At 60.9% G+C, this 11,944-nt stretch overlaps 1 protein-coding gene and 1 long non-coding RNA gene across 2 annotated transcripts; one reads left to right on the top strand and one right to left on the bottom strand.

Moving 5' to 3' along the window:
* Nucleotides 1-3,410: 3,410 nt before the first annotated feature.
* Nucleotides 3,411-5,424, bottom strand: LOC123389724. Its single transcript, XR_006604372.1, has 2 exons — nt 5,210-5,424; nt 3,411-3,785 (listed from the first exon to the last, which is right to left on the bottom strand). It is a non-coding gene; the product is annotated as an uncharacterized LOC123389724 (long non-coding RNA).
* Nucleotides 5,425-5,541: 117 nt separating this feature from the next.
* HS3ST6 (heparan sulfate-glucosamine 3-sulfotransferase 6) lies at nt 5,542-11,721 on the top strand. The gene is made up of 2 exons (XM_004750991.2): nt 5,542-6,037; nt 10,990-11,721. Exons 1-2 carry the CDS (start codon nt 5,625-5,627, stop codon nt 11,603-11,605), a joined length of 1,029 nt encoding a protein of 342 aa, XP_004751048.2. The 5' UTR covers nt 5,542-5,624; the 3' UTR covers nt 11,606-11,721.
* Nucleotides 11,722-11,944: the final 223 nt, after the last annotated feature.

Consider the following 11,944-nt stretch of genomic DNA (forward strand, 5'->3'; position numbering starts at 1 on the left):
GCATCTTTGGCCACGTCTTTCCCCACAGCAGTGAGAGCCCGAGCTGGCCTCCCCCTACCCAGTGTGATCTTTGCAAAATAGCAGTCAGACCAGACACTTGCCGGGGTGCTTCCGGCGGCTCTGCTGGCTCTGGTCCCACAGACCCCACTTCTCCAGCTAGATTTCCACTCCATGCGTGAAAGCAGTTTCACGCCGTGTAACCGTGCAGTTCCCGCTATCCACACCCCTGCACACGGACTCTTCCCCTGGGCCTCGGGGCCAGCCAGGCTCCATTCTAAAACATGCTCCCTGCTCAGGCCCTCTCCAATTTGCTGTACATTATTCCTCATCCCCTCCCTGTGTGCTAGAATCCTTCTAGAAGCTTCTCCTGGTGGCTCTTTCCTTCCCCCACACCACAGGGTTCCTGGGCAGGTCTCCTATACATGTGTACAGACTGGGTCCCTGCTGTCCCCTTGCAGGTCTCACCCCTCCACAGGTCAGAGACCACATTCCTTCCCAAAGGCTGAGCCCTGCGGGAGGCTTCACCTAGTAGCAACCGAGGAATGGATATCAGATGGCACTGCCTTCTGCTCACTCCCTCTGTAGGGACCAGTGAGCCAAACTACACATCTGTGTGAGTGTGTCCATGGTCTGGGGGTACAGAGACCACCCTACCCTGGCCCTAGGGTTTTACTTACCAGAGTTTAGAGGCCAGAAGCACAGACAAGACCTTCGGTGGGCCTCCTGTGGCTGACAGGAGGGGAGGGGCCGAGGGTTACCTGTAGACAGGCTCCCTCCACCCCAAGCCCTCACCACCCCCCAAGGTCTGGCTCCAGACATGATTTGTTCCTTGTAAAACCACAGAGATTATCCATGCATCAGCCCCTGTCTTCATGTCTTATCATGTTTCATCTCCAGTGAGGACGTTTACAAGCTGCTCTTGGCTTCAAAGGGCTTGGTGGCTGCGTCTCAGGCCCAGGACCAGGCAGGAGGTAGGGCCCTCTGGGTTCTGTACCCCCAAGGCAGGCTGCCCGCTCCCCTGGGCTGCCCCCTCTGCCTCGGACTCCAGTGGCTTTTTGCTTCCTTAGTCTCGGTACTGTGGATTTTTGCTGGGCCCCCATCTCAGAGCCAGAACCCCTGGTGTGTATCTGGAGGTGGGGGGAAGGCAGGGAAGCTGGAGTCAGAGGGAGGAGAGCAAGGGCTGGGATAGCAGGCAGAGTCACTGTTCTCTGAGGCGGGGGTAATGTGTGTGTCAAATTTCAGGGTCCTCTAGCCAGACCGGGAAGCCCGAAGCTTAGGGCAGTGGGGGCTGCTGGGGGAGTGGGGAGTTTGAGGCGTCTGCCCCAGGATGCTCTGCCCTCGCATCTGGGTTCTGGGTATCCCTTGAGGGCCAAGCCCAGCAAGACTGGCTGCATGCCTGTCTGTGTGTCTGTCTGGCTAGCTGTGGTGGTGGAGTGTTTCCCCTGGAAATGAGGGGTGGATGGAGTGTGGTCTTCTCTGGTGTCCTGTCCACTGCCAAGGCTGGAGCTGCTTCTGGGACTAGGTCACTGGTGGATGGAAAGCTGCACACTTGGGGCTTCCCACGTTGGGGACGGGGACTGGGAAGCCTGTGGACACCCCCCACCGTGCACAGCTGTGCACACATACAACCCACATGCACACGTGGTCCTGTGGCCTCAGCAGAAAGTGGAGTTCCCGAGTCTGCATTAGCTTCCTTGCTCCCAATGGAACGTGCTCACCATCATTGTGTTGTCCACGGGGACTCTCACCAGGGCATTGATGGCTAGACCAGAGCCCCAGTGCCCTGATGGGGCCACTTAGATGATACCCAGCCTTCCCCATGATGCTGAGCCGCTTCTGCGTCCTGAAGCCTGGCTTGGGGCTGTGATGCTGGAGGAGGTGGGGTGGGGGTGGGGGGTGGGGGCAAAGAGAGTCCTGTTTCTATGAGACCCTTTAGATCGATTTTGAGCATAAAGGCTGTTGCCAGTGCTTGCCTCTTGCAGAAGGGGGACTGCGTCCTGGAAGGATTGTTATATTGTTATAAAGGGAGCTGATCCAGGCTGGTTAGGGAGAAGCAATTTGCAGGGCCCCATGGTGGGTCCCAGGGGCCTGCATCCCTGCCCACTCCCGGAGAAGCGGGGGACAGTGGCAAACAGCCCTCTCTCTGTGCTGATGGCTCCAGGAAGACCTAAGGGAAAGCAGTGAGGGTGGCTGGAAGCCAGCTGGTGGCCCCCCCTGTGCAGGAGAAGGTTCTGGCCCCTTTCAGCGAACCCCATGGCCTTGGGCAGTCTCCCTGTGGGTGTGACCCCTCCTTTTGGCTACTTATCTTGGAGGCCCTCCTTCCTCCCCATTCCTGGCCAAGGGAACGTCTTTCTCCATCCCTCCCATCCAGGGAATCTCATCTACCTTGATAAAGCCTTCTGTGCCCCATTGTCCCCAGGGGGAGCTGGTCACCAGGAAGCCAGGTCCCCGGAAAGTCTTTCCTCCTCAGTCTTGTCTCCCAGGAAGATGAATTATGAGTAGTGAGGTCTGCCAGGGCGAGAGCAGCTTCAGGGCATCCCTTCTTGTGCTGGGGTCCCTGTCACATGTCCACTGCCTCCTTATCATAAAGAGATTGGGAGCTAGGCACCCAGAGAGGTGGGGGGGCAGTGTCATCTTTGCTTTCTAAGGTAGGAAAGTGAGGTTGAGAGGGACTTGATGCCTGCAAGTTCCCCTGCTGGGGGGGGGGGGCAGAGCTGGGCTTGACTCAGCGGCCAGCACAGAAATGTCCTTGCTGTCACCCTGCCTTGTGCTGCCCTCCCCACCCCATCCCCCGCCCACCGCTCCCTACCAGAGTGAGGTGGGAGCAGTGGGCTCCGGGGGCCGGGGGTGGGTAGTGGGTAGATATCGCTTAGGGGTCCCCCTCTAGGAGGAAACCGCATCCTCTGTGCTCAGGCAAATCCGGCATCTGAAGTGGAAACACCCCACACAAATCAAGGACAGCTGGGCCTGCCCTTGGCCGCAGCCGTCTCCTCCTGCCCCCCTCCTTGCAGGCTCCAGAAGCCCAGCCGGCTGCCTGTGGGAGTGGGTCTAGGGGGTAGGGGTGTGGTTGCAGGGAAGGGAGTCCCAGAAGCCCCGCATGTGTGAAATCTCCCCCAGCTGTGCCCCGCAGAGGGAAGGACGATGCAGTGTTAGTAATCACTTTCCAGAGTGCGGCAGAGGCTTACACACCCCACCCTGCTGCCCCTGGGACTCCCGCTGGGGGTGCCCACCCTGGGGAGGGCACAGGCTGCGACAGGGTTGGAGAGGAGCATGGGAGGAGCGCACACATAGGTTCTTTCAGCCGTCTGCACACGTGCGCATACACACACACACACACACACACACACACACAGAGCCAGTCCACTAGTCATGCAACAAACATTCGTGAGGCCGATTCCGAAATGCCCAAATTCAACCTTCAAAAAGATTCTTCCTGAAAGGCGAAACACGGAGTTGCCGTGTGACCCAACAATTCCCGTGCCAGATACATGCCCAAGAGAAAGGAAACGTGTTCACACGAAAACTTGTGTGTGAACGTTCCCAGCAGTGTGATTCCCAGTGACCAAACGCTGGGAACAAACCGGTGTCCCTCAACAGATGACTGGATCACGGAAGGTGGTCCATCCGGGCAGCGGGACGTCCATCAGCCGTATGAAGGAGCAAGGCTTTGACACCTGCCACAATACATATGATCCTTGAAGACATGATGCCGACAGAGAGCAGCCAGTTGCAAAAGACCACGTGTTGTATGATTCCACTTCCAGGAACGTCCAGGACAGGCCAATCTGTAGAGACAGAGAGCAGGTGAGCGGTTGCAGGGGGCTGGGGGAGGGGAGAATGGGCAGCGATGGCTGATGCGGCTGGGACTTCTTTTCGGGGTGATGAGTGTGTTCTAAAATCTACTGTGGTGACAGTGGCACATTATGAATATACTGGAAACCACTGAACCCCACGAGCTAGCTGGCTCAGCAGCATGGTATGGACGTGACCTCTCAGCAAAACTGCTACTCAGCGTCAGGTCTGAGGTCTCCATCTTACAGAAAAGGAACAGGAGGCTCAGGTCGAGCTCCGAGAGCGCACTCCCTCTTGGAGATGGCCCTCTGCCCTCCAGCCCTGCTCCATACTTGCTGCTGCTGCTGTCCTTGGGCTGCTTGCCTGACCACCACCTCTTTCAGAAAGCCTTCCTTGACCTCTCCCTCCAGTCACATCCTTCCACTAGCTGGCTTTCTTCAAGTGCCCACTGGGCGCTAGTTTCCATTAGGTGTGGGGGTACACTAGTGAGCATATGTCCCAAGGCTGCTACCCTGAGTGTCCCCAGATCTGCACCCACCCTTCACTCAACAGTTGGATGGTGTCTGGAAAGAGGGCAGCAGCTAGTAAACTGTCTTTGTTCTTGGCCTCATTCCCCTCCCCCCAGCAAATTAGTGTCCTGCTGTCCTTGATAAACTTCTGGAAGGTCCTGAAGCAGGTGTGTGGGTGGTGGGAGGGCTGGGGGTCCTGAGGAAAAGGTACTCTCCGTGGGAGGAACAGCATGAGTGAAGAAGGAACAGCATGAGTGACAGCTGGGAGGTGGAAACCCACTGTGCCTGTGCTGGGCAGGGAGGCAGAGGGGACACCACCGTTTAATGCTGGATTCGGAGCCCTGAGAGATGCCTGCTGTGACGGTGGGTGCTGCAGGCGGAGTGGGACCTCAGCCAGTAGAGCTCTAAGGAGAACCAGGCTGTTTGGAACAAATCCCCTTCTAAGCTGGATGAGAAGAAGAACTTCCTGTGACCCTGTGTGTATCAACCTGCACCCCAGACAGTGCTGTGCCAGCAACCCGCCCACAGGGATCCTGGCTGAGTCTTGCCCTGACAAGCAGGTGCACGCCTGGTGTCTGGGTCCTGGGCTGGGGCCCTCATCAGCGGTCTTCACCCCATTGGCTCTGCAGAGCCCCCTCGGTCCAGGGCTGCTTCAGGGTGGAATGACTGTGGGTCAGGGAGGCCCCTGCCCCTTGGAGGTACCCTAGGTTTGTGGGACTCTAAAACGGTAATCCTACTTGGCGACCCTCTCCAGCCGCCAGGGCTGTGACCCTGACGAATAGCAAGCCGACTGTCAGCAAAGCGCGCCCTCTTCTCCCCCTCGGATTTCCCTCGACGCCCGGGAACCCCTCTGCGCAGTAGGGCCCAGGTCCACGAGCCTCCGTGATCCACTGGCTCCGCCCGCGCACCTGCTGCTCCGCACTGGTCCGGGAGGGGCCGAGATCCGTCTTCTAAGGCACTTCAGTCCTGTCACGGCTCTGAGACCTGACCCGTCGCCGCAGCATCCATGCGCGTAACGGTGATGATCCTGGACCGAGCGGCCTGGAGCCCAGGGTCTCCGAGAGGGCGCGACTGCGTAACCTCTGAGGCTCCAAATTGCGCCTGTGCCTCCACCCGCGCCGGCGAGTCCCAGGTAGAGCAGTGGTCCAGGGGGTGGGGCCATGGGGCTGGGCGGGGCCTCTAGGCCCCGCCCCCGCCCTCTCTCTGCGGCCGGGTGGCGGGGCGCAAAGCAGAAGCTAGGCGCGGGCTGGCTGAGCGCAGCACTGGCCGGGATGCGCTTCCTCCTACACGCCCGGTTCCAGGGCCTGGGCGCGGCACAACCCCATGGCAGGTAGCGGCGGCGTGGGCGGCGGGGTCGGAGGCGGCCAGGGCACGGGGGCCGGGCAGGGGGCCGGTCTGCGGGTGCCGCGTGCGCCGCCGCTGCTCGCCGCGCTGGTGCTCGGCGCCTACTGCCTCTGCACCCTCCCGGGCCGCTGCCCGCCGGCCACCCGCGCCCCCGTGCCGGCCCCCGCGCGCGCTGAGCCGCTCCGCGCCGTCGGCAACCCCGGGGCGCCAGGCCTGCCGGTGGCCAGCGGCCTCGGACGCCGGCGCTTCCCGCAGGCGCTCATCGTGGGCGTGAAGAAGGGCGGCACGCGCGCCCTGCTGGAGTTCCTGCGGCTGCACCCCGACGTCCGCGCGCTCGGCTCTGAGCCCCACTTCTTCGACAGGTGCTACGAGCGCGGCCTCGCCTGGTACCGGTGAGCGCCCGGCCTGTGCGCCCCGTAGGCTTCGGTGCGCGCCCTGGCGAGTGCCGTGGAACAACAGCATGATGGCCCCCTGGGGTCTCAATGGAGACACGGTGGGGTGAGGTATCCAGGGATCCGGGCTGAGGCCAGCCTGGTGGGGGGCCGATACTTGACCTCGGGGACGCGGTCCCCCTGCATTGGGTTTCACAGAAAGGAGGAGCGGTCACTGGCCTGAGGGTTTCCAGAAACTTTGAAAAGTTCAGGGAAAACCCTGGTTCGGGGTTAATGAGGGTTCTCAGCAACACTGGAGGGGGGAATTTCAATCCCGGAGGAGGAGTTTGAAGCTAGCGGGGCTTCAGCAGCTTGGGAACGCTTCATGCTCATCTGCCCTCCCCCGTTGGATTGTTCTGGGAAAGCATGTCTGACTTCTGGACTGTTACCCCAAGAATTTCTCCTGTAGCCTCCTAGAAAGTGTCTGCCCTCTCCCCCAGAGCCTCAGTTCTGGGAAGAGGACTTCTCCGTGGTTCTGGGGGTCTGGATAAATTCTGGGTTTTCTTTAGAAAGGGGGAAGAGGAGGGAATTAGGACCCCAGCCTCATGTCAAGGGCTCTGTAGTTGTCCTGCGCCTGTTTGGATGGCCCCAAACCCCACTTAGCAAAAGTGGGGGAGCACCCAGTCCCGGCTGAAGCAGTGTGAGGCCCTGCCTTCTCTCTCCTTCAACTGTGTGCAAGCCGGCCATGGTGCCCGTCCCTTCCTGCGGGGAAATGAGGGCTTCCAGATGGAGAATGAGTCACCCCACTCCCGGTAGCTCTCACCTCATCCTCGCCGAGCTATGGGGCAGAGAGGACCCAGCCAAGGTCACCCGGTGAATTAACGGGGAGTGCGGGGTGGCAGGATCCAGACTCTTGACTCCCTAGTACACCAGTGGGCTCTTCCCAGATTCTCCCCCTACCCAACCCACTCCCCAGCCAGTCCCGGAGTTGAAAGCCACTCCTACTTGTTATCTTTGCCTTTTGCCTTAAAATCACTCATGGGTTTGTGGGGGGCCTCAGTGTGAGCAGGGATCCTGGATCCTGAGCTCTGAAGGGTTGCTGCTGTTTGGGGTCCTAGGGAAGTCGGGTGGTGATGGGGAAGCGAGTCCGTCCTTGGATCCAGCTGGCTGATCCCAGCATCCTGGATGCTCAGGGAGAGACAGCCACCCCACTCTGACAGTGCGGCCGCATTCAAAAGCCTCCTAGTCCCTGGCTGCTGCGCAGGGGGAGAGGAAGAGGAGGAAGGAGGGAAAGAAGAAAAGGAGGGGCAAAGGGGTGGAGGACACTCTGTCACCTAGAGCGAACTTCAGAGCCCACCCTGGCCGCCATGAGCGTTGACTATAGGAGCTGCGGTTGGGTGCCGAGCTGAGCTAATGAGGGTCTGCTGCAGGTTTGTCCCAGAGGCTTCTCAGAGAGCCTGGGGTCCGCGGGCCCTGTCTGGCCCCTCTCTGGGTACAGGCTCCGGTGCTGGGGAGGGTGAGGCACCTGAGAGGCAGGGGGTCCTGATTTTCAGCTCTGGGTAGAGGCTCTTGGGATCCTGGAGGGCCCGAGATGGGAGGGGGAGATCCAGGAGCATGTCTAACTCTGGTAGAGAAGAGCCTTTCTCCTTTCTCTTTTTCTTCCCTCTGGAGGGAAGGGTGGATGCAGAGGGTGTAGAGGCTCAGGTCCCAGGGGCCTCCATTAGTCCAGAGCTGTCTCCCAGGGCTGGCGAGTACCCCCCCATTCACCAGCCAAAGCAGAGCTAGCGGGAGCCAGGCTCACTGAGCTTCTGGGGTGAGTGTGCTGACGTGTGGAGGTGCACTTGCTGTGCTCCCGGCTGCCGTGTGCCTCTGGACCTGTCTGTCCTTTCCACCAGCTGTGAGTGTGCAGTGAGCCTCCGAAAATGCCCACCCCTGCCTCAGTGTCCCCTAAAGCAAAGAGGTTGCCCCGCCCTGGCCATGGTCTGGCAGTGGGACCCCGGGTTGGATTCCGGAGAGTGCAGAACCCTGTTCTGGTTGGAGAGTTGGGGCAGGGAAGAGAGGAGGAGCAGCCAGTGCCCACAGTGGAGGGAGGCAGGTGGGGGAACCCCCTGGCTCTGGGGCGCCCAAGCAGCAAATGCAGGAGCAGTGAATTTGGGATCTAAGTCTGTGGGGGGAGGGATATGGGCTTCTGTGGGACTTATCTCCCCCAGCTCACCCGGAGAGAGACTCATGGGACTGGGGACTTGAGGTCCCCACTCCCCCCAGCACTGCAGAGTTCCACACAGAAGCCAGGACTGGTTTCTGCTCGTCCCAGGCCGGGCTGGATGGGGCCCAGCAGAGGTGTAGGACAGAGCTAGCAAGCAGCCAGCAGGGCTGAGGAGGAGAGAGTCGCCCAGGGCTGGACTGAAGCCGCAAGAAAATGCAGTCCAGATGAACTTGGGGCGGGGTGTGGGGGGGTGCCCATAGAGCAGCTTGTCACATGTGTGCCGTGTGGGGGTCAGTGTCTCGTTCCCTCTTTTCCTCCCTACTCTCTCTCACCTCCCCCAAATTCCCACCCCACCCTACCCCATTCCCCAGACCAGGCCTATGGAGAGTCATTGAACCCAAAGATCTCAGAGCTCAAAGCTGGTGTGTGGCAGGAGGAGGCCCGGAACGTCACCCCTGCTCCTCCCCGCGGTGGGAGCTGAGGCACGTCCACCGGTTTGCTCCTCTGACTTCCTCGGAGAGATGCCTCAGTGGGTGGTGATGTCCCCTGGACTCTTCCTGGTAGCCTCCCTCCGCCCAGGCAGGAGTGAAGGGGAGGGGGATATTCAGAAGCTGAAGTGCCCAGTCTGCGAAGGAAAAGAGGGTGCACCCCTGAGGTCACTTGGGGCCTGGGGGATAGAAGGGATGGGAAGAGTGTGTCGAAGGTGGACGGGCTGTCCCTTGAGCAACTGAGGCCGTTGGCCAGTGACTTCTTCTTCTTCCTCTTCTTCTTTTTAAAAGATTTATTTATTTATCTGGGCTGTGGCAGGGGCAGAAGCAGAGGGAGGGAGAGTCCCTGCTGAGCACAGAGCCCAGCACGGGGCTCGATCTCACGATCCCAAGGTCAAGACTTGAGCCGAAACCAAGAGTGGGTCGCTGAACTGAATGGGCCACTTGGCACCCCAGGGATGGTGACTTCCGATGTGGCCTGGCTCACCATGTCTTTGTGGGTCTCAGCAGTGAGGTTCAGTGTGGGGAGACCTCCCTTCCCTCTTGTGGAAGCCCTGGGTTTCAGCCCGCCCTTGGTGTTGTCACCAGCCAAGCTCTACCTGAACTTCGCCTTTTGGAGGGGGAGGACCGGGGACTACTCCCGACTGGACTCCCAGCGGCGGGAGGCAGGCCGAGAGGTGCAGGGGCTCTGGGAGCAGAATCCGAGCGGACTGCAGGGCAGCGGCTACAGCCCAGGGTTGTAGGCTCGTGTCTGCCCTCTCCTTCCGGCTTCCTCCGTGAGCCTCTGTGTGCCTGCCTATCAGATGGGGCAGTGAGTGGCATAGAGGGAGTCCCAGCTCAGTCGTTCATGAAGATGGGGGAAGCAGAGCTGTCCCCATCGCTTCTGTAGACCCGCTCTGCCTGGAGCCTTGTTTTGGGGTGGGGGGAGCTCCCATAGCTAGCAGACTGTGCAGCCCACCTAACTCCCCAGAGCACCTGCAGGGTGTCAGGGAGCCAGTGGCAGGGCCTGGACTCCCATGTACACATTCTTGTCCCACCACCAGCACCATCCAAGCTAAGCAACCCCAACTCGTGGGTCTGTGTGTCTGGGCATCCGCCTGACCTGAGTTTTCTTGGGGGTCTGAGCAGAAGGAGGAGACTCAGGCCCAGCCTCCCAGGGTCTTGTGTCTGCAGAGGGGTTCCCTAGGCTGGACAGAAACCTGAACTCCACCCTGTGGGTCAGCTCCCTGGCTGGGGCACAAGCTGTGGGCCAGGTAGAGGCAGCTCCCTCAGAGGACAGGAGGCGGGGCCAGCCCACAGAGACCTCCCCTCCCTAGCACAGGTTCCAACAGCCTCTGCCTCTGTTGACCTAGTTCCCGGCCCTCCCTCAAGGCTGTTTGCCCAGCTGGCCAGGCCACACCCGGCCCTGCCTCACCCTGTACTACCTGGTTTGCAGGTGTGGCCCCGGGACACTTCTCAGTGCACCTGCTTACCCCCCACCCCACCCCCAGCCCCGCCACCTGCCCAGCCTTCGGAATGGGCTGCCCCAGGTTTGGGGTGGTCAGTGGGCTGTCACCAATCACCTCCCCCAGAACCTTGGGATGGGGTCGGTGCTCCCCTCCCCGACCAGAAATGCTGCAGCCTTGCCCTCTGGAGTGTAAGCCAGGTCTGGGAGGTCCAGGCGACTGGGGACTTGGGACGAGTCCTCAGGCCACCTCGCTCACTGTTCTCCAGTGTGCGATGGCTCCATTCTGACCCGTTCTGATCCATTCTGATCTGGTCTAGGTCAGTGAGAATTAGCAGGGCTGTAATCAGAGGCCAGAGAGGCTGTGCCGGGGGGGGGGGGGGGAGGGACGGGGCGGGGGCGGCGCTGCCCTCTGTTGGGGACACTTGTCAGTAAGCAAGGCAGGTGGGGCTGTGTGGGGCACAGGGTCAGGCCATAGGCCTCGAGGGAGATCCAGCAGTGTTGGTTGTGGCTGCAGTCCAGCTTGGGGAGGGTCCCAGCAGAGGTGTGGGACCGAGCTAGCTAGCAACCAGCAGGGCTGAGGAGGAGAGAGAGTCACCCAGGGCTGTGCTTGGGACACCCAGCCCGAGCACAGGGGAGCCTGTGCTCAGGCCGGGTGTCCCCATGGCCTATATCCCAGGCTGCCCACTCAAGCACCTAGGATGGGTGTGTTTGCTGGGGAAGGCTTGCCCGCCTTGGAGGTTTGGCATGTCTGTGGAGGAAGGGGAGGTTTGTCCTGGGTCTCCTGGGGGCCAGCATTCGCTCTCACCTACTTCTCCTCACTCCTGTCGCCCAGGAGCCTGATGCCGCGCACCCTGGACGGGCAGATCACCATGGAGAAAACCCCCAGCTACTTCGTAACGCAGGAGGCTCCCGGCCGCATCCACAGCATGTCCCCAGACACGAAGCTGATTGTGGTGGTGCGGAACCCCGTGACTCGGGCCATCTCCGACTATGCCCAGACGCTCTCCAAGACCCCAGGCCTGCCCAGCTTCCGGGCCCTGGCCTTCCGCCACGGCCTGGGCCCAGTGGACACGGCCTGGAGTGCCGTACGCATTGGCCTGTATGCGCAGCACCTGGACAACTGGCTGCGTTTCTTCCCACTGTCCCGCTTCCTGTTCGTCAGCGGCGAGCGCCTGGTCAGCGACCCGGCCGGAGAGTTAGGCCGGGTGCAGGACTTCCTGGGCCTCAGACGGGTGGTCACGGACAAGCACTTTTACTTCAACGCCACCAAGGGCTTCCCCTGCCTCAAGAAGGCTCAGGGGAGCGGCCGCCCGCGCTGCCTGGGCAAATCCAAGGGCCGGCCCCACCCCCGGGTGCCATTGGCGGTGGTCCAGCGGCTGCGGGACTTCTACCGGCCCTTCAACCGCAAGTTCTACCAGATGACTGGCCAGGACTTCGGCTGGGACTGAGCAGGACAGGCCAGCCCGTGTCCTGCCGGGGGACACTCAGGAACCACAGTTCATGACCGTCTCCCGGCCAGAGCTGCCCGTGTTCAGATGATGGGTAGAGAAAACTATTTAGGAAATATGGTTTGGATCTGTGTTCTTCCACACAAGCCTTGAAGGCTGCAAGATGGGGGTTGGAGGGGTCCCCATGCAGGGAAGTGGTCATCACACCAGCTCTCCATGCAGGGCACTGTTCCCCTGCCAGGAGTAGTCCCAAACCCAGGCCTCACACATGACTTGAGGTGTGCAGTGAGCTTGGCCGCATGTAACAGATGAGCCCCTGGGGCTCAGAGAGGTTTAGGG

This window comes from Mustela putorius, unplaced genomic scaffold, assembly GCF_011764305.1.
Source record: "Mustela putorius furo isolate JIRA1106 unplaced genomic scaffold, ASM1176430v1.1 tig00004007_pilon_pilon_pilon, whole genome shotgun sequence".
Taxonomy (NCBI): domain Eukaryota; kingdom Metazoa; phylum Chordata; class Mammalia; order Carnivora; family Mustelidae; genus Mustela; species Mustela putorius.

Bases quoted from the DNA above. Each gene is read 5' to 3' on its own strand.
- HS3ST6 (XM_004750991.2), top strand. From the start codon at position 5,625: ATGGCAGGTAGCGGCGGCGTGGGCGGCGGGGTCGGAGGCGGCCAGGGC. The intron at 6,038-10,989 runs GTGAGCGCCCGG...CCTGTCGCCCAG, and splicing joins CGCGGCCTCGCCTGGTACCG to GAGCCTGATGCCGCGCACCC.